The sequence below is a fragment of the Orcinus orca genome, chromosome 9 (assembly GCF_937001465.1).
Source record: "Orcinus orca chromosome 9, mOrcOrc1.1, whole genome shotgun sequence".
Classification (NCBI taxonomy): domain Eukaryota; kingdom Metazoa; phylum Chordata; class Mammalia; order Artiodactyla; family Delphinidae; genus Orcinus; species Orcinus orca.
In genome coordinates, this window is record NC_064567.1 from 72,774,515 (window position 1) to 72,795,327 (window position 20,813).

At 33.8% G+C, this 20,813-nt stretch overlaps 1 protein-coding gene across 1 annotated transcript in view; it reads left to right on the top strand.

The window, feature by feature from the left end:
* Positions 1 to 1,783: 1,783 nt before the first annotated feature.
* ABCB5 (ATP binding cassette subfamily B member 5) overlaps positions 1,784 to 20,813 on the top strand; it is a 113,410-nt gene continuing 94,380 nt past the window's right edge. The window contains 9 exon segments of the mRNA XM_004263450.1: positions 1,784 to 1,836; positions 3,982 to 4,036; positions 5,685 to 5,835; positions 8,053 to 8,107; positions 15,730 to 15,920; positions 16,006 to 16,178; positions 18,777 to 18,898; positions 18,979 to 19,156; positions 20,495 to 20,608. Coding sequence (XP_004263498.1) covers positions 1,784 to 1,836; positions 3,982 to 4,036; positions 5,685 to 5,835; positions 8,053 to 8,107; positions 15,730 to 15,920; positions 16,006 to 16,178; positions 18,777 to 18,898; positions 18,979 to 19,156; positions 20,495 to 20,608 — 1,092 coding nt within the window.

Genomic DNA, 20,813 nt, shown 5'->3' on the forward strand with positions numbered 1-20,813 from the left:
CAGTACTGATGAACCTAGTGGCAGGGCAGGGAAAAAGACGCAGACGTAGAGAACGGGCTTGAGGACAAGGGGAAGGAGAAGCTGGGACAACGTGAGAGAGTAGCATTGACATATATACACTACCAAATGTAAAATGGTTGGCTAGTGGGCAGCTGCTGCATAGCACAGAGAGATCAGCTAGATGCTTTGTGACGACCTAAAAGGGTGGGATAGGGAGGATGGGAGGGAGGCTCAAGAGGGAGGGGATATGGGGATATATGTATACTTATAGCTTATTCACTTTGTTGTACAACAGAAACTAACAACATTGTAGAGCAATTATACTCCAATAAAGATATAAAAAATAACGATAAAAAAATTTTTAAAAAGAAAAGCCATCTGAGAACTAAAAATAAATAAATCTAAATTGTAGCGAACTAAAAAAAAATGTTTAATTTTAAAAAAAAGTGTTTATTTGGCTCAATGAATTTTCTTTGCTCACTTTGTTACCCAAGTACAGTATGACAAGAACACAGTGTGCTTTACCTGGAAATTCACCATTGTTGTAATCAGATATTAAGGCGTGATCAGAAAATAAGCTTAGCAAAACACGGTTCTGAAAGAGCAGTTAGTTATTTGTTGAGGGGGGAAATTACACATAATTTTGGTGTAAATGAAGAGATCATGCACTTACCAAGGTAGGCCTAAATTGTTTTGGTTCCTTTTTATGAATTTATGAGTTTTATTATATAACTGTTAATTTCTATAAAGTGTAATGATTGATAGAGTTTAATTACTTACATATATGTTAAATAACTGGAGATGGTATAACATCAGTACAGCAATTATGAAGATTTCTTGTATGAAGTTATGACCATTGGTTTCCAAAACAGGAAGCATATGCCAATGTATATGTATCATGTCTTCCTTCTCAAGTGCTAAAACCATTTCTGACTCATTGTGATCATTTCTTCATGGAGAAACATACTATTTGAAAGTGTATTTTACAGGTTTTTACAGAGGCTTAGGAAGTATTTAATTAATTACTAATTTCACTCTAGAGTTTAAATTTGTATTTGTTATAATCATCCTAATATAGGTAATATGTTACATGGTCTAACAAATCAGATTGAGGCAAAAACATCTCTGCATATTTGCAATGAAATGATAGTTTATATTGATAATTGCAACTTAAGGCAAGCTAAGATCCTAAAGTATCATCTAAAGGAATAATACATTATGTTTAATATAATTTTAATAATGAGGTTTTTTACTATTCTAATTTTTAAGAGCGGTTAATTCATATATGATAGAAGCTCTAACTGCCTTACATTTGGTGAACTAAAAACCTTAGTCCTTCAAGCTGCTGGCTAACAGAAACTACTGCATCAGTTTTTTTTACAGAGAAAACTAAGCAATAGTTAATTTAAAGATATTCATCAGTAACAATAAAATCAGGGTCAGAGTGGAATAAAATCTAACGTTCTGGGAAAACATGCATTGTTCATGGAGTCTGGATTTCCTCCTTTTATTCCATTTCTAGAATTTTATTAGCTCCAAATCTAAGCCCAGAGTTAAGCAAAGAAGTTATAAATTCATAAAAAACTCTGAGTTGGTGAGTTAGGTAACCAGAAACTTTATTTGGAGTGGGGGGTGGTGGGGGCAGGGTGAAATTCAGAAGCATGCTTTTTTAGAAGCTGTTAGGGATGTAAAGAATGCTTTATATCGACTAAGTGATAAAAATTCACATCATCATGATATACTTGTTAATATTTTATTTCAGAAGAGTTACATTGTAAATAAGATGGCAAATTCTGAAAGAGTTGAAGAAATGCAAGAAAATTATCAGAGAAATAGGTAAGCTTTGCCTAAATTCTACAAAAACTGTTCTGCAACTTCAAATACACCTTACCCTTTTCTCAGCTGTAGCAAAAATGTTTATAGTTTTTTTCCAAAAATAGCAGGGCTGTTTGCATTTTGCTGGACTTCAACATAATCAGTGTTATAAGTGGTTTAATAGTAAATTTAGGAAGTGTAATACCTGCAGGATTTACTGATTTAGTATTTACTTCAGATATTTATTCTTCTGAATTTCTTATAGTTTACCAGCATATGGAGAGAAAATACTTGAATATTTATATTTTAATTCTCCATGAATCCTTCATTCCATGTGGTACATAACAAAATATTGGATTCTGATTATTTTTTCAGTAAATAGGTGTCTATGTGTGTGTTCGTATGTGTGTTATAAAATTTCCTACACCTATAATTCATTAATTTAGAGATTTAAAATGGAAATGATTTAAAATCTTTAATTTCCACTTTTACCATAATAATTGTGTTACGTTTTGATGTATAAACTGTAAAACGGTAGTGAACCCCTCTAGATCACTAGTTATTTAATATTCCTGAAACAAAATTTATCAAAACAAGATAACTTACTAGGTCTTAAGCTTTAAAATCCACATCTGGGTAGGGAGAAGGGGTTGTAGCCTTTATAATCTTGAAGGAATATTTTTTTGTCATCTATGAATCATCTCAGAGAAAGCTGGCCCAATACATAAGTAAATTATTAACTTCAGATGCAATAAAATTAAGTGACTTGTCATTTATCAAAGCCACCAGAACAATATGTTATAAAGCTGAAGAAAAGACTTGGAAGTTCATCCTTCTGTGACGTCTCTCTTGGAAAATTTAATCTGATCCCCTCCACCCTTCTTTTAAAGTTTCATAATCTTATATGTATGTGTGTCTGTGTGTGTGTGTGTGTGTGTGTGTGTGTGTGTGTAATTGACAGATTACAGGTTTCTCTGAAATCAATGGACAAAAATTTACATTCTTCATTTGGAACTCCTTGAAATGTGAGCTAAGAAATGAAATTTTCAATGGGGGACAAAATTCTCAGTACATTTGTTTAATGTGTGTTTAATAGAACTTCTTTCATTTAAACCTCTCAGTTGCTCTTGAGTAATTTGTTACAAAGGGTTTGAAAATTCTAATCTACCACCTCATACCCATTAGGAAGGCTACTATTACAAAAATAGTAATAAAATGAAACAGAAAATATGAAGTGTTGTTGAGGATACAGAGAAATTGGAACACTTGTGCAGGGTTGGTGGGAATGTAAAATGATGCACCTACTATGGAAAACAGTATGGTGATTCCTCAAGAAATTAAAAATAGAATTACCACATGATCCAGCTTTTCTACTCTTGGATACAAAAGAATTGAAAACAAGGACTTAGAGAGATATTTGTATACCCATATTCATAGCAGCGTTATTCACAATAGCCAAAAAGTAGAAGAAACCTAAGTGTTCATTGCTGGTGAATGAATGAACAAAGTGTGGGATATATATATACACACACACAATGGAATAGTATTCAGCCTTAAAAAGGAGGAAAATTCTGACATGTGCTACAACATGGATAAAACTTGAAGACATTATGCTAAGCGAGATAAGCCCTTCAGAAAAAAAACAAAATACTGTATGATTCCACTAAAATGAAGTACCTATAGAAGTCAGATTCCTAGAGACAGAAAGTACAATGGTGATTGCCAATGGCTACGGGGGAGGAGTTATTTAATGGGTATAGAGTTTCAGTTTGGCAAGATGAGAGTTCTATGGGTGGGTGATGGTGAAGGTAGCACAACGGTGCGATTGTACTTAATACCACTGAACTACACACTTAAAAATAATTAAGATGGTAAGTTCTATGTTATGTGTCTTTTATCACAATAAAAAAAAAATTCTACTCCAGATGTGTGTCTTCAGTTGTTACCTAAATAATGTAGAGACAACCAGTGATGACTTAAACTTTCCCAGTGATTATACTAAAAATCTTTGTACTGTCTATCATTAAGTTTGCTTTTAAAATGTCAGTGTTGATATAAACTGGTTACCAATGAGTGAAATTTGACACTTCAACACAATTTTAATTAGAAAATTTTGCAGATTATATTCACATGGTAATCTTTCCATTGTAAACATTTGTTTTCCAGAAAACTGCAAGAACTGCCCAAAGTAAGACAGCAAGTTGTTGGACCTATTGAGAAAGTAAGTGAAATTAGTTAGAAAATATGTCTATGTATCAGAAAATTTTAGAGAATTGTCAGGAGTGCATAGAATGATTGTTTTTGTTTGATAATTTACATCTATTTGGGGAAAAGGGGAATTTTAAGAAAAGAATTCATTAAACTATTATTTCCAATAGGAAAAATATCAATATATATAAATAACCCATAAGTTCCACAATAAGAGATAATAAAAATAACAATATCCATACAATGATCCAATTTTGCCCAAAAAAGCATGTATATGTGTGTATGTGTGTGCAGGCAAGTGTGTGTGTGTGTGTGCTGCATAAATGTTATCAGAGGTTATTTCTCAGTAGTGGGGAATTATGAGTGACTCTTGCTATTGTATGTTTACATTTCAGTACTTTCCAATGATAATACATTGAAATGAGTTGCCTTTATTATTTTTAAAATGTTATAAATCCTTTTAAAAAAATTACATAAATATTTTATAAATCCTATGCATCAAAAAGTGTGGCAGCACAATTCTTTGGGACTATGTTCAAGGAACATTTTCAGACGTGTTCCTAAAACATCACCTCCACCGACCCTAATCTCTATGTCAGTCTGGTTGTCATTGTCATTAGAAATACATAGGCAGCAGTGCCTGTTTTTTCAAAAGTCAAAAATTTAAAAACGGAAAGTAGCAGAGCATGACAAGCTTTACCAAGGAGATAACACACTATTCTAGGGAAAGGTGGAGGAGCAGATACCTTTTTATGGTCTGTAGTACTGAGTACAATGCTATGGCAGTTACTCCATAAATATTTATTAGCTATTGCATGAGTGAATGGAAAAACATGAAATTTTCTCAATATCCATTCATAAAATATGTACTAAGTTCCTTTTGCTGCTATTCAAATCTAATTTTATTTCAATACCTTATATGTTTTATCTTGACCTCTCTCAGTAAGATAAGTAATCCACTTTTTCAAGTTTTGTTCATGTTTTGGTTTTGGAATAGTGCTGTAGGGACCCATTATAGCATAGAATACAAAGCATTTACTATTTGACTTTCAGGCATTCCTTTCTCATTCCAAACAACCTTAAAATTATCATAGACCCTTACTTACAGGATAGATGTTGTCCTGGATACAAAAAATTTGAGGAATTTAAAATAAGGATGAAAAATATGATTCATTACATTTGGTGAACTAATTTTTACTAGATAGTTACTGTTCTCTGCACTTAGTTGTGTCATTGATGTTACGTTGATACACCTAGGGCACTGAAAATTTGAAGATCAACTTTCATAAGGCAAGATATTTCATTAAGCCAAGATATTGTCATTACAGACTTTTCAAATATCATAATTTATTTCAGAATCAACCAAATGGAAGGAAGTTTCTGATTTATATGCACAACTGACCTGACTTGTGTCACAGATCTACAATTTGTACTTATTTTTCTACCTTATTTTTCAATAGTTTCTCCAGAGTACATTGTAAATCCTTAAGATCAGGGGCTTTTTTTTACTTAATATATAAATACTTATCCATGATCTTATACATTTATTTGGCCTCTTAATTTGTAAAATAACATTTACTTGATGGCAAAAACTGTAGGTTGGTTTTTGGTGTTTGTTTTTAACAGCTGTCATGCTACCATGTTTTATTTGTTTTCCTCAGTTTCGCTTTGCTGATGGACTGGACATCACACTCATGATCCTAGGATTACTAGCATCACTAGTAAATGGGGCCTGTCTTCCTGTAATGTCACTGATTTTAGGAGAAATGAGTGACAGCCTTATCAGTGGATGTCTAGTCAAAACCAACACAAGTGAGTACAATATTTACTTTTCTATATTGCTAGGGACTCAAAAGCATTAAATAAAACAAACATTAAACTCATAATACAGATTATTTTCTTGTCAAACAATATCTATATAATATTTAAGTCATTTTTTCTTCTGTATTGCCAGGGACCAAAGAACCAAAATCTGTATTTGTCAAAATTCTTCAAAGAAACAGAACCAATACAATGTGTGTGTGTGTGTCTGTGTGTCTGTGTGTGTGTTCATGTAGAGAGAGAGGGAGAGAGAGACAGATTTTAAGAAATTGGTTCACACAATTATGGAAGCTGGCAAGTCCAAAATCTGTAAGGTGAGTTGGCAGGCTGGAGACCATCTGTACCCTATTTGACTTTTTTTTTTTTTTTTTTTTTTTTTTTTTGCGATACGCGAGCGTCTCACTGTTGTGGCCTCTCCCGCTGCAGAGCACAGGCTCGGGATGCACAGGCTCAGCGGCCATGGCTTACGGGTCCAGCAGCTCCACGGCATGTGGGATCTTCCCTGACCCGGGCATGAACCCGTGTCCCCTGCATCGGCAGGTGGACTCTCAACTACTGCGCCACCAGGGAAGCCCCCTATTTGACTTTAAATACTAATTCATACCCTCTTATTTTCCACCCAAAGCCTAATTTTTCAAATGCCCTAGTCTTGTTTAAGTGAATAAATCCATAGCTTCCATCTTCCATGTGTCTTCCTGTCTACACAGTTATTAATTTTTTGATATTTTAATGACAGAAGGTAACGATGCCACTTTGTTAAACAAATGGAACTGCCAATTCATTGAGCAGATATTTATTGATTGCCAAATAGGCAGTCTGTTTAGGAGTACTCCTTTGGTTAGGTTTGCTCTATAATTAATTGCTTTCAGTTTTAGATAGAATAGTCAATACATACCTGATTGATATTACTGAATTTTTATTTTGTTTTTGTTTAAGCCTTCTCCATGTTTCTCGAGTTTCATTGTGTGTTTTTTCAAATGTAATGAACACATAAAGAGGTTGATAAAGATTTAGATAAATGTGTGGATATTACTGGTATAACATATTATTAAAGAGAAGTGGAGATATTAAGGCATATGTCGTCAACCTTCTAGCATTTGTTTCCTAAAGAATAATAGAGGAAGATTTTTTTGCTCCTACCATTTAAAATATGAATAGTAACTATCATATTGATCAGAGGCCCATTTTTATGCCAGCACTGAACTTTCGCACATTCTACGTCTATTAATATAATCTCCAAAATGACATTATGTCATTTTAGTGTGACTGTAGGAACCACTTTTAGAAACAATATGTATTCTCTTTATTAAGTCAGTTAAATTTCATTAAAACTTTCTACTGAGTTTTAATACTTCTATGTCAATTCTGATATTTGTAATAAGCTGCTTTAAAAGTGCTTCCTGCCACAATTCCAAAAATGGAATAAAGGAAAAATGGTTGTTTGCACATAAATAAAGATCATAGACATCATCATATGTGATGATACTGTGGTTATGTAAGATACAAAGAACATGTTGTCTGCAATTTATTACAAATGTTTATTATGGCCATTTAAGAAAGAAAATTATGAGAGTTGATATCAACCACTGTTTTGTGCTTCTGGTAAAATTACAACCTTGGTATAGTAATTAATGTATGAAGTAGATTTTCCTAGAATATATATAGAAAAGTTTACATGGCAAACTGGTAAACCAAGGATTATTTAAATACCATTTTATGATGTTGCTATCCTTGTTATACCCAACAAATTTCGATGAGCTTCTTTTAAATTTTTCTTGTGACTCCTACCTCTACAACTTTCATTTGTGTTCTTGCTTTTCTTGGACCTTCTAAATTACTCCCTGGAGTATCTCAAACTGAATTCTAAATGCATAATTTTGACAGGAAAGGAAAATTCTATTACTATTACTTACGTACCTGTTACCCGAAATCAGAGATGTCCTAAAGAATTCTTTCCATGTATGAGCTACATGGTTAATATTTCCTTATAATTTTTCATGTTGCATGTGTGCTTCTTGAGACCAGAGAGAACAATTTCAAATTTTAGGTTAAAGAATAGAAAATAAGATGATCATTAACCAGTGTGTAGTCATTAAGTCCATTTTCTTGAGAAGGGACCATATTTGGTTTGGAGGGCTATGTATAAAAGACATCATGGCCAATTATAAATTTATTAATTTCCTTTATAATTAAAAAACTTTTTTACAGCAAATTATCGGAACTGTACTCAGTCTCAAGAGAAGGTGAATGAAGATATGATTGTGTAAGTCCAAATGAAATGTTAATATCATATTCATTGCATGCTGCTTTATTCAATATTTATAAGGAAGAAAACTGAAATGTTTGTCTGATCATTAATATTGCATATAAATGAGTAAAGCAAACATGTCCTCTTCTTTTGTTTGGTATAGAAAATATAATTACACAATTATAATTGTGTAACTATAATTTTTTCTCCTACTTGAAAGGTATATAAGTTCATATGCTTTCAGTTTTGACAAAATTGTCATCAATAGAAATGTTGTTTTGGGATTTGCATTTTTATATAAATTTTGTTTCCTAGAACTGAAGGTACATAACCTAGAGGTTAAATGACTACTTTTTCCTTTTTAAAATTTTTTTCTTACAAAACTTACAGAAAAATGCCACTTCTGTAAACTTTAAAAGCCAGGAAGATGTGTGCAACAAATAGTAAAATAAAAAAATAAATAAAAAGAGTAAAGTTTTATTCAGGCTAATTTTGGAGACTAATTATTCAGACTATTATAGTAAAGTTGTATTCAGACTACAAATTGTAAAGTCTGAAATAGATAATTTATAGGGACATTTTGTTTTTGTAGGCTTGTATATTAAGCAATATGCTTTCCTCTGTCACATGTGTTGAGTTTGTGCAAACTTACTGAGTATATTCGCTGGATTTCAGTAGTGTCTCACTGAAACTAACAGAGTCTTATCAGACCTAAGTGATCTCTTAATCTTTTCCCCAAAAACTGAAGCCTCCATCCTACGCAACCCCAAGAGACATCCATCACATTGTAGTGACACCCTCTGGGCCATAATTCTTGACCTTCCACACTGTTAGCCACAGCCTCATGTGACTACTTAATCTTCAATTAATTAAAATTAGATAAAATTTAAAATTCAGTTTCTCATTCTCAGTCACTTGCCAAGTGCTCAAGTCACATATGGCTGGCTGCCATATTGTACAGCACAAATATGGAACATTTTCTTCATCACAGAACATTCTATTGGACAGTGCTGCTCTGGACTACAGTGTGAATAATGCTGCCTCAAGTTGTGCTTTGCTGTAGTCTCAACTTTCTTTGAGGGAAAGTTTCTATTTTTTAGCACTTTTTACATAAAGTGTATTTATGTTGCATCTTTTAAAAATTCCTGATTAGGATCCAGGAACTGCCTTCTACTGAATTCTAGTTTTACAATATTAAAGCAGGGTTCCGATGTTACAATCATTAAGTATGAGTTTCTTACAAAAAAGTTTGGAACTTTTAAAAATAGGGGCATCTATCTTAAAAACAGATAATAAAAGGGAGAATAAGGTATGTCTATGTAATCTATGTATGGTTATTAAGAGATTACTAAACTTATAAGGAAACATTCTTAACATTTATAATGTTGTATTTGTTATGCTGTTGTTTCTCAAACCAGTGTACTGTTTTGGAAATATTTGAGGTATATGGTGAAGGAGGGTTCCATAGTCAAAATGGTTCAGAAAACACTGTATATGACAGCCTCCTTGGATACACTTAGGACAGATAAGCATACTTAAGGCTCAATTTAATCAAAGTTTTCCAAACCTGTTTGACTATGGAAACTAAACATCCTGCTGAGCTAATGTTTTGATGAACACATTTCTGGGAAACCTTGTTTTATATAACTTCTTTGATGGGGATAAGATAATACCTCTTATATCTATAATAATCAAGAACTGAAAAAATTTATTTTACCTATTTTCCAAATACAATGACTTATGGTTTTCTGTAATTTTAATGTTTTAATGTTGTCTGTGCCTTTGTCTTACTTATCAAACAATTATTCTGAAAATAAGATTCCTCCTTTGCAATCAATCCCCATTTCCACCCCAGACCCAAGCAACTTCTTATCTGCTATCTTTAAAGCTTTGCATTTTTTAGACATTACGTGTGCTTGGAAACATACATGTAGGGTTTTGCACCTGGCTTCTTTTATTAAGTGTAATGATTTCGAGGTTCATCCATGTTATGATGTATATCAGTAGTTTATTCCTTTTTATTGCTTAATAGTAATCCATTGCAAGGATATATCATATTTTGTTTATCTGTTCACCAGATGATGGATTTCTGGAGTGTTTCCATTTCTTTGCTATTTAAAAATAATGAATCTATGAACATTGATATATAAATCTTTGTGTGGACATATGTTTTTATTTCTCTTGGGTAGATACCTAGGAGTAGAATTGCTGGGTCACATGGTAAGTTTATGTTTACCTTTTAAGAAACTGCCAAACTGTTTTCCAAAGTGGATATATCATTTTACTTTCCCACCACAATGTGTAAGTGTTCCAGTTTCTCCACATCTTCACCAACACTTGTTATTGTCTTTTTTATTATAGCTATTGTGTAGGTATGACGTGGTATCGTATTGTGACTTTAATTTGCATTTCCCTAATGAGCATTTTTTTATTTACTTTTTAAGCATTCACATATTTCTTTGGTGAAGCGCATATTCAGATATTTTGCCTATTTTATTGTGTTGTTTGTCTTAATGTTGAATTCTGAATGTTCTTTGTAAATTCTAGATACAAGTTCTTTGTAAGATATATGATTGGCATATATTTTCTCCTAATGTGTGGCTAGTCTTTTCAGTTTCTTAAAGATTTCTTTTGAAACAGAGAAGTTTTAAATTTTGATTAGGTACAGTTTACCAGGTGTTTATTTTATGGATTTTCCTTTTGGATTTAAGAATTCTTTGCATAGGATCGTGAAGATTCTCGTCTACATTTTCTTCTAGAAATTTCAACATTTTAGCTCAGACACTTAGGTCTATGATCCATTTTGAGTTCATTTTTGTGACTGTTGTGAGGTAAGGGCCTCACTTCTTCTTTGCACTTCTTTTTTTCATTTGTCCCAAGACTGTTTCTTGAAAAAACTATTTTTTCTACATTGAATTGCCTTGGCACCTTTGCTAAAAATCACATGCCCATAAATGTAAGGGCTAGCTTCTGTTCTCTCATTTTTGTTGCATTTATTGACAGTCTATCCTTATGCTGGTATCACACTGCCTTGAGTACTATAGTTTTAGAGTTTAAATAAATAAATAAATTTTTAAAAATCAGGAAGTGAAAGTCCCCCAACTTCAATCTTCTTTTTAGACATTTCATTTCCACATATATTTCTACACATATTTTGGGATTACTCTTCAAATTCTGCAAAATAGCCTGCTGGGATTTTGACAGGGATTAATTGAATCTATAGATTAATTTGGGCAGATTGTCATCTTAACAACATTGAGTCTTCCAATTCATTTATTCAGATCTTCCTTAATTTCTGCCAACAATATTTTGTAGTTTTCGGTGTACAAGTCTTTATTTTCTCCTTTGCATTTGATCTTTAACCCAGTTTTCTCTTACAATATTGCAAACATTTTCCCCACAACATTAAAAAAAGTTCAGTAAGATTTCTATTAAACCTATAGTGTTCTATGCTGTCCTTGAACAGTCCCTCTTATTAGAAAACAGTCAGTTATCGTTATTGTAATAATTATGTTCTATTAAAGTCATCATGAACACTGAATGAGCAAATACTGAACCATTGCTTCCTGGTTTCTGTGAACCTCCAGTCACAACATTTTCATCAATCGATTATCATTGAACTCACGGTCAACAGCACTATAACTCATGTCTGAACGGCGCTTAACTAACACATGTATTTTCATGTGCCATAGGGCACATCACTGCTTCCTTGGACTTAGGAACACTAGACAGCACTTCAGCATGCTTCTTGAGAGTCGTTTTAAACAGTGAAAACATCAACAAAAGGCACAAAAATTAGAAAAACTTGCCACTACCTAGATGACAAAATGACACTTGTTTACAGTATGAGGGCACAAACAAAAAAGCAGAGTGTTGCCTTGTTCAGCCTGAGCTGGGAGTACCTGTGTTGGGTGACTCAAAATTTTTGCCACTCTACACATGTCCATAAATAATAATGAAAACAAAAAAAATTGATTTTTGGATTACAAATAAATTTCATTGAGCAGGCACATTTGCCAACACAGAATCTGGGAATAATGAGACTCAAGTGTATGGTCCTCTGTGCTTTTCTTGGTACTTTACTCTCCTGGATTTCCAACTACCTCATTGGCCACTTCTCAGCTTTCTTTACTGGCTTTTTGCCTTCATCTTAAACTCTACCATGTTTGGAGAGTCCCTGAGCTCAGTCCTTTGTCCTCTTTTTTATCTATACTTTATTCTGTGTCTCTGTGGATGATCTCAGCCAATACTTTGTTTTAATTGCCACCTATAAGCTGGTGACTTCCAAATTTCCATCTCCAGCCTATACCCCTCTCCAGCACTTCAGTCTCTCATTTTCAACTTCTTACTTGATAACCACTTTGATGTTTAATATGCATGTCAGACTTATGTCTAAATCAAAACACTTGATATCTCCTGCAAATCTGTCCCTGTCTCAGTCTCCCACATCTGTAAATGGCACCCCATTCACTTAGTTGCTGAAAACAAAATCTAAGGAGTTATCCTTACTTTCTTCCCTTCCTGCATTCCTCACATCCATTACATTAGCAATTCTTGTTTGTTGTTGTATTTCCAAAGTATATCTAGAATCTGTCTGCTTCTTGGCAATCAGCTTCTACCATCTACATCCAAGCCTCCATCCTTCTCACCTTGACCACTGCAATAACCTCCTAAGTAAACTGTCTGTTTTGCTTTGTTGTAACCTCCATCCATTCTCCACAGAGGACCCAGACTAATATTTTTAAAAGTTGAATAGATAAGAACATTCTACGCTTAAATGGTCTTCTGTTTCTCTTGGAAGAAAACCTGTACAACGCACCATAACTAAGAGCCCTATGATATGCCAAATTCTCCAGCCTCATAATTTCATAACTCTTTGGACTTTTTTTCTTCTGGGAACATGCTAAGCTCTTTCCTGCCTCTGACCTTATTACTTGCTGTTCTCTGTCCCTGGAATGCTCTTCTTGCGTTTTTATGGCTGGCTCCATTTCTCCTTTTGGATCCCAGCCATAATATCATTTCCTCAAAGAAATTTTTCTTAATCACTCTTTTTATCTTCACTAGCTCTCCCAACTCACCTTTACCCACCAGTTATTCCATGACTTATCACCCTGTTTACTTTCCACATAAAACAACCTAAAATTCTTTTTCTTTGTGTGTTGTCTGTCTCTTCACACAGGAATGTAAACTCTTCATGAATAGGGACTTCTTATCTTGCTCTTGACTGTATTTATTTCTAGAACTTCATACTAGTGGACACCCAGTATAGGTTTATTAAATGATTACATTTTTTTCTTTTTAACTGAAGTAACATTGGTTTATAACGTTATATAAGTTTCATTTAATTATAATGAAACATTATAATTCAACTTCTGTATATACGACAGCATACTCACCACCAAAAGTTTAGTTTCCATTCATCACCACACAGTTGACCCCCTTCACCCATTTCACCCTCTTACCGTTCCCTTCCCCTCTGGTAATCACTACTCTGTTCTCTGTATCTATGTGTTAGTTTTATTTTTGCTTTGTTTGTTCATTTATTTTGCTTTTTAAAAATATTCCATATATGAGTGAAATCATGCAGTATTTGTCTATCCCCATCTGACTTATTTCACTTAGCATAATATCCTCAAGGTCCATCCATGTTGCTGCAGATGGAAAGATTTTTTCTTTTTTATGGCTGAGTAGTATTCCACTGTGTGTGTGTGTGTGTGTGTGTGTGTGTGTGTGTGTGTGTGTGTACCACATCTTCTTTAGCCATTCATCCATCGGTGGGCACTTAGATTGTTTTCATATCTTGGCTTTATATATTTTTGGATGTAAATAATGCTGTAATGAATGTAGAGGTGCATATATCTTTTCAAATTAGTGGTTTTGACTTCTTCAGATAAATACCCAGATTGGAATAGCTGGATCATATGATAGTTGTATTCTTAATTTTTTGAGGAATCTCCATACTGTTTTCCATAGTGGTTTCACCAATTTAAATTCCCACCAGCAGTGCACAAGGGTTCCCTTTTCTCCACATCCTCGCCAACACTTGTTATTTCTTGTCTTTGTATAATAGCCATTCTGATGGAAGTGAGGTGATATCTCATTGTGGGTTTTTTTTTTTTTTTTTTTTTTGCGGTACACGGGCCTCTCACTGTTGTGGCCTCTCCCGTTGCAGAGCACAGTCTCTGGACGCACAGGCTCAGTGGCCATGGCTCACGGGCCCAGCCACTCCGCGGCATGTGGGATCTTCCCGGACTGGGGCATGAACCCGTGTCCCCTGCATCAGCAGGCAGACTTCAACCACTGCGCCACCAGGGAAGCCCTCATTGTGGTTTTGATTTACATTTCCCTGATGATTAGTGATGTTGAACATCTTTTCATGTGTCTCTTGGCCATCTGTATGCATTCTCTGGAAAAATGTCTACTGAGATCCTCTGCCTATTTTTTAGTTGGGTTGTTTGTTTTTTTGTTGTTGATTTTTATGAATTCTTTATATATTTTGGATGTTAACCCTTTATTGGATATATGACTTGCAGATATCTTCCTCCGTTCAGTAGGTCATCTTTTCATTTTGTTGATAATTTCCTTTGTTGTGCAAAACTTTTTAGTTTGGTGTAGTCCCATTTGTTTATTTGAAAGGTTGTCTGATTCTAAGAATTTATCCATTTCTTCTAGATTGTCCAATTTGTTAGCAAATAGCTGTTCGTTATATTCTCTTATAATCCTTTGTATTTCTGTGGTATCTTGTGATTTCTCCTCTTTTGTTTCTGATTTTGTTTATCTGAGCCTTCTCTTTTTTCTTAGTGAGTCTAGCTAAAGGTCTGTCCATTTCGTTTATCTTTTCAAAGAACCAGCTCTTAGTTTCATTGATCTTTTCCATTGTCTTTTTAGTCTTTATTTCATTTATTTCTGCTCTGATTTTTATTATTTCCTTCCTTCTACAGACTTTGGGCTTCATTTGTTTTCTTTTTCTAGTTCCTTTAGGTGTTAAGCTAGATTGTTTATTTGAGATTTTTCTTGTTTATAGGCCTACTTCCCCTTAGTACCCCTTAGTATTGCATTTGCTGCATTCCATAGATTTTGGTATGAAATGACTACATTTCTTATCTGGTCTCCTACTGGTAGCTATTTAGAATGTTTTCAAGTTTATGTATTATAATTAATGCTATAATGAACAGTAATTTAGATTAATCTTTGTACATATTTCCTTAGGGTAAATTCCTTAAGTTGAATTTTGGATTTTAAGTATATGTATTTAAAGAGTTTTATAAAATGCTTTTGACTACTATCATTTCTTTACCCTCCTTTTCCACATACAGCTATCATAATTACATCAATGTAACATTTTCAAATGAAAGTATTAAACATATGGACAGAAGCTATAAGTAGCGAATATGTTTTGAAATGCTAATCTTTGCTAATAGTATAAGAGAGACATACTCTAAACGTCTTACAAGGGTAACCTAGATTCCTACATCAGCATACTTCAGTCTTTCTCATGGTGGTTTATTTTTAGTTATCTTATAGGCTTTAGCCCAAATACTCTTAATCAAATATTATGACAGATTTCATTTTTTTGGTAACAAGGGAAAAAAGTTGTGCTTCAGTCTCACTAAAATTTCCAATAATCTTTTTTTCAGGTTGATCCTGTATTATGTTGGAATAGGAGTTACTGCCTTGGTTTTTGGCTACATACAGATTTCCTTTGGGGTTATGACTGCAGCTCGACAGACCAAGAGAATTCAAAAACAGTTTTTTCATTCAATTTTGTCTCAGGACACCAGCTGGTTTGACAGTTGTGGCATCGGTGAACTTAATACTCGCATGACTGAGTAAGAGGATGGATATGCATTTTATCAACTTTGTTCTCATATATGATGTATAAATGACTTAACTGCATTTATTTTCTTGTTTCAATGACATCAACAAAATCAATGATGGTATTGGAGACAAGATTGCTCTGTTGTTTCAAAACATGTCTACTTTTTCGGCTGGCCTGGCGATTGGTTTGGTGAAGGGCTGGAAACTCACCCTGGTGACTCTGTCCACATCACCTCTTATAATTGCTTCAGCAGCCATGTTTTCTAGGGTAGGCAAGATGACTAATGTAGTGTTAACTGGAAGCAGGAATGTGAACTAGATATTTTACTGAGTTTGTATAAAAAAGAAGGCATTTCTATTTTTTTTTCCTGTGTCCCAAAATAGGAAGGAATATTAACTACCTTTCTATCTTCAAGTTATTTGGCTACAGTGAGGTTTGGTTTTAATACCTTACTAACATTTTAAAACATTCCACTTCATTTAGAACCTAATGCAGTTTCAAATAATAGCATGGATAAAGCTTTATGCTGTTATACATTGAATGCTGGGAAAGCCTTGTGTTGTCTAAATTCCCAGATAAATGTGTTTCAATTCATTTCACTAGAACAGAATGAGACAATCCTAAAACAGTAAACACCTGAGCTATTATGTGACTATTTTATGTCAGCCATTTCAAGTTTATATTTTTATAAAGCTCTGAATTAACATTTAAAATGTCTGCTAATGTATATTTTTATGTAGTATGTAAATCTGTTTCAATTTTTTAAAACAAACTTTGTATTTACATTTAAATTATATTTTTAGCACTGTTATACTGTATTAATCTTAATCTCTTTACAAGATATTAATCTATTTACAGCCTGGTTTTGAAACCAATGCTCTTTGTGCAAGGCAAAATATATATATCTCTGCCAATATAGTTCTACCAATGTGTATACCCATTTCCTAGATTGGAGGCACAGTGTATTCTTAAGAGATGGAGTTTTGTTTTGTTTTGGGGTTTTTTTGGAGTTAAAAAATTTTCAAAGCCAGTTGTTCTTTATGGAAGTCAAAGCCATAAAATTCGCTGAGTTTATTTGCTAGCAACATACAAATTCAACCAAATAAGAATTTTCAGCAACAAAAATATTCTGTGTTTGAATAATTCCTTCACAATAGACTTGTGTGTATAGACAGCAGATCTTTATTTAGTGTGACTTCTAGTGTTGACCTTGTAACCCTTGTCAAAATCTTCATCCCCAGCTTATTTGAAATGAGGACCCCTCAGTAGGAAGATTACCCACAATATGTTACTAAAATCAGAGCCTTAACTGCCCAAGAAGTGAAGTGGACAATGAGATTTAAAAGGACAGCAGTGGGGAAACTAAAGTCTGCTATTGTTGTTAACTAATTGCAAGTAGGAAGCAAGTAAAGTCAAAATTATCTAAATGACTAAAGAAGCCAGGCTGGATGGTTTCTAGCATCCTTCAGTTCAATTTAATTGGGCAAACACATATTGAATACTGGCTATGTACAAGGTTTTGTGCTATGTGCAGCTTCCCCTCCAGTGATAGCTGTCTTTATTAAGTGAAATCAGTAAATAATGAGTATTACTCAGTTTATACTACCTTCTGCTTAAACAAACATCTGTGCATGTCTTACATAAAATTAGTTCCAATTATGTGGAATGTATTTTGAAAATGGATAGATTTGTTATGTGAGCAAGCTGTAGTTACAGACTCACAACTCTGAAGACAATTTCCTTTCTTCCTTTCATTGAATTCTTATGCTAATTACTAAATTAAATCTTTTACCAATTAAAGGAATAGTAAGTGGGGTGTATAATAAAGAAAAAGGCACATTCTGTATTAAAATTTTTGATAAATCTGGTAAACCTGACTAATATCACCAAGAATGATAGTCTCCTCTCTCTCTCTCTCTCTCTCTAAAATCTCACATTTTACTATGTGGCGATACAGCATTTACTAGGCAGGCTGCATTATGTAGTATTAGTTTCAGGAGTCATATTCCTCTTCGTGCCACAACTCTGTGACTCATACTCTCTGGAAGTCTTGTTTTTTACATAATAACAAATCAAATCAAGTCACATCAGGCACACTGATTTCCAGGGTGCACATAAAAAGAACTGTGGCCCTAATATCCTTCTCCAAATCAAATTTTTCCAAATTGTATTAATATAGATACTCATTTTCTAAGCTTTTAAAAGCACAGAGAAAAAACAGTGAAGCTCTATTAGAAGGAAAAATAGAGATTTAGACTCTGTTCACTGTGGTGAGACTTTAAAAAGTCAATACCCGTGACCATTGGTTTCCTCATTTGCAAACTGATGGGGTTAGAATAAGTGATAAGTACCTTTTCAATAGTAAAATTTTGTTATTCTAGATTCTACCTGAATTGAATTCTTTGCACCTGGTTACTACCCCAGGTTTTTTTTTTTTTTTTTCTGATAATCAATCACACTTTAATTTTTTACTGGGGTATAATTTACAATGTTGTGTTAGTTTCAGGTGTAAAGCAACATGAATCTGTTATACATATACATATATCCACTCTTTTTTAGCTTCTTTTCCCATATAGGCCATTACAGAGTATTGAGTAGTGTTCCCTGTGCTATACAGCAGGTCCTCATTAGTTATCTATTTTATATATAGTAGTGTGTATGTGTCATTCCCAATCTTCCAATTTATCCCTCCCTTCCCCTTCCCCCTTGGTAACCCTAAGTTTATTTTTTATCTGTAACTCTACTTCTGTTTTGTAGATAAGTTCATTTGTTGCCTTTTTTTAGATTCCACATATATGTGATATCATATGATATTTGTCCATCCCAGGTTATTCTTTGGTTAACTGTGGTCTTTGTTTATTACAGATAGTTATCTCATTGTCCAGTAAGGAATTAAATGCTTATTCCAAAGCTGGGGCTGTAGCAGAAGTCTTGTTATCAATCTGAACAGTCATAGCCTTTGGGGCCCAGGAAAAAGAAATTCAAAGGTCTGTTCCTTTAATTATGATAATATCTGCTTGGTTTTATTTTCCCCCAAGGCTATCATATTGTGTTTTGTCTTTTTAAGGTATACTCAGAATCTAAAAGATGCAAAGAATGTTGGCATGAAAAAAGCTATAGCTTCGAAACTCTCTCTTGGTGCTGTGTACTTGTTTATGAATGGAACCTACGGACTTGCTTTTTGGTATGGAACCTCCTTGATTCTTAGTGGAGAACCTGATTACACCATCGGAACTCTCCTTGCTGTAAGTCTTATTTGAGAACAAAGGTAACTGGCCTGGATAATATTTTCTTACCTAGAATTTATTAAAAATTTCTCTCTGAATGACTGAATGTTTGAAGATGAGTGTTTTTAATAAACAAATATTTGTTTCCTTCAAATGATTTTATACACCTTTAAATTATTGTTATACATTGGCAGGATTTACTCATCCTGCATGCTTAGTGTCTTCTAAAAGCATGATGTTTTTTAAAGAATCATAATTGAATTCTCCACTGGGAGACAGAGTTGTCTTAATCCAGAAGTCAAAAAGACCAGCCTCTAGTGAGACTGCTTCCTTTCCATCTTGCTGAAATAAGAGAGCGCTCTACATTCACCTTGCTAAATGTTTTCTTCTGGAAATATTCTGTAGATTGGAATTTCCTGCTCTTCCTCTGTCCTTCCAGCATGCAGTAATGTTAAAAACAGACTATACACAGCTCTGGCCAACATCAATTTAGAGTTTTTTAAACTCTTAATGGTTATACGTTAAATTGTAATTTTTTCAGTTATGCTCCCAAGTTTCAATAATAAACAGATCGGCTCAGGATTAAGAACCATTTGTCTTGCTGAACTAAATTGATCTGGTCTGTATACTTTAGTTCTCATTTGGCCTTCCCATTGTATGTAGATTTCTTTTCTGTCAACTAAAGTCATCTTTTGAACTTGAGACTTTCATTTTTAAGTCTTTAAGCTATACATTTATTTCTGATAAATGAAACTTGAGCATGAGGAATTTTTAGCACATTTTTCCTCCTCAATTTATGTGTGACTATAGGTGTATGACTTGCTAAGCTTTAGCTTCCTCATCTATAAGACAGGGAAAATAGCACTTAGCCTGTGGGGTTCTTTGCTTATTTGACTTTTGGCAGAGATGTGTCTGTCTGAAAATGAACAGGTGTCCACTAATATATGAATTCAGAAAAGTTTGGGAAAAAATAGTACAGCATCTCTAAGACAGTGAAATCTATAATATCCTTTTCTTTAAAGTTAAGGAGTTAACCAGCATGTAGGGAAGTACAGCTCACCTCCTTACCCACCCAGGTTCATGTATGTTCAGCACTCCTCAGTAAGCAGATTTTTCTGCTCAGCTTCCCAACAGGTAATAACGACAAGATTAGGGGACAATTAGAAGTCGTTCAACATTAGGAAAAGGCCAGCTGCACTTGGATTAACTAATATTTCCTTTATATTTGGCAGCGTTTTCCATTCTTTCCTACCTAATTTCTCTAATATACCTCTGAGTTTCAACCAAGTATACACTTCATTCTGTTGTCCCTCTTGTATAACTGTGACGGATAAATATTATTTTTTGTTCCTGTAGGTTTTTATTAGTGTAATCCATAGTAGTTATTGCATTGGAGCAGCAGCCCATAGCTTTGAAACCTTCACTATAGCCAGAGGAGCCGCCTTTAATATTTTCCACATTATTGTTAAAGTAAGACTCCTAACTGCCTTGAAAGATAACTATCATTACTGCAAGAAGGAAACCAAAAAACAGGCACTTTCATTACACTTAAAAAGATGGGCAAAATCCATGTTGCCCAGTTGGCTATGGAAAGACAGATTATTTTAACTCTTCAACAAGGAGATTGTGTTTTATTGAAACCTTCATATCTAACTCAATGCACTTCTGAAGCAGA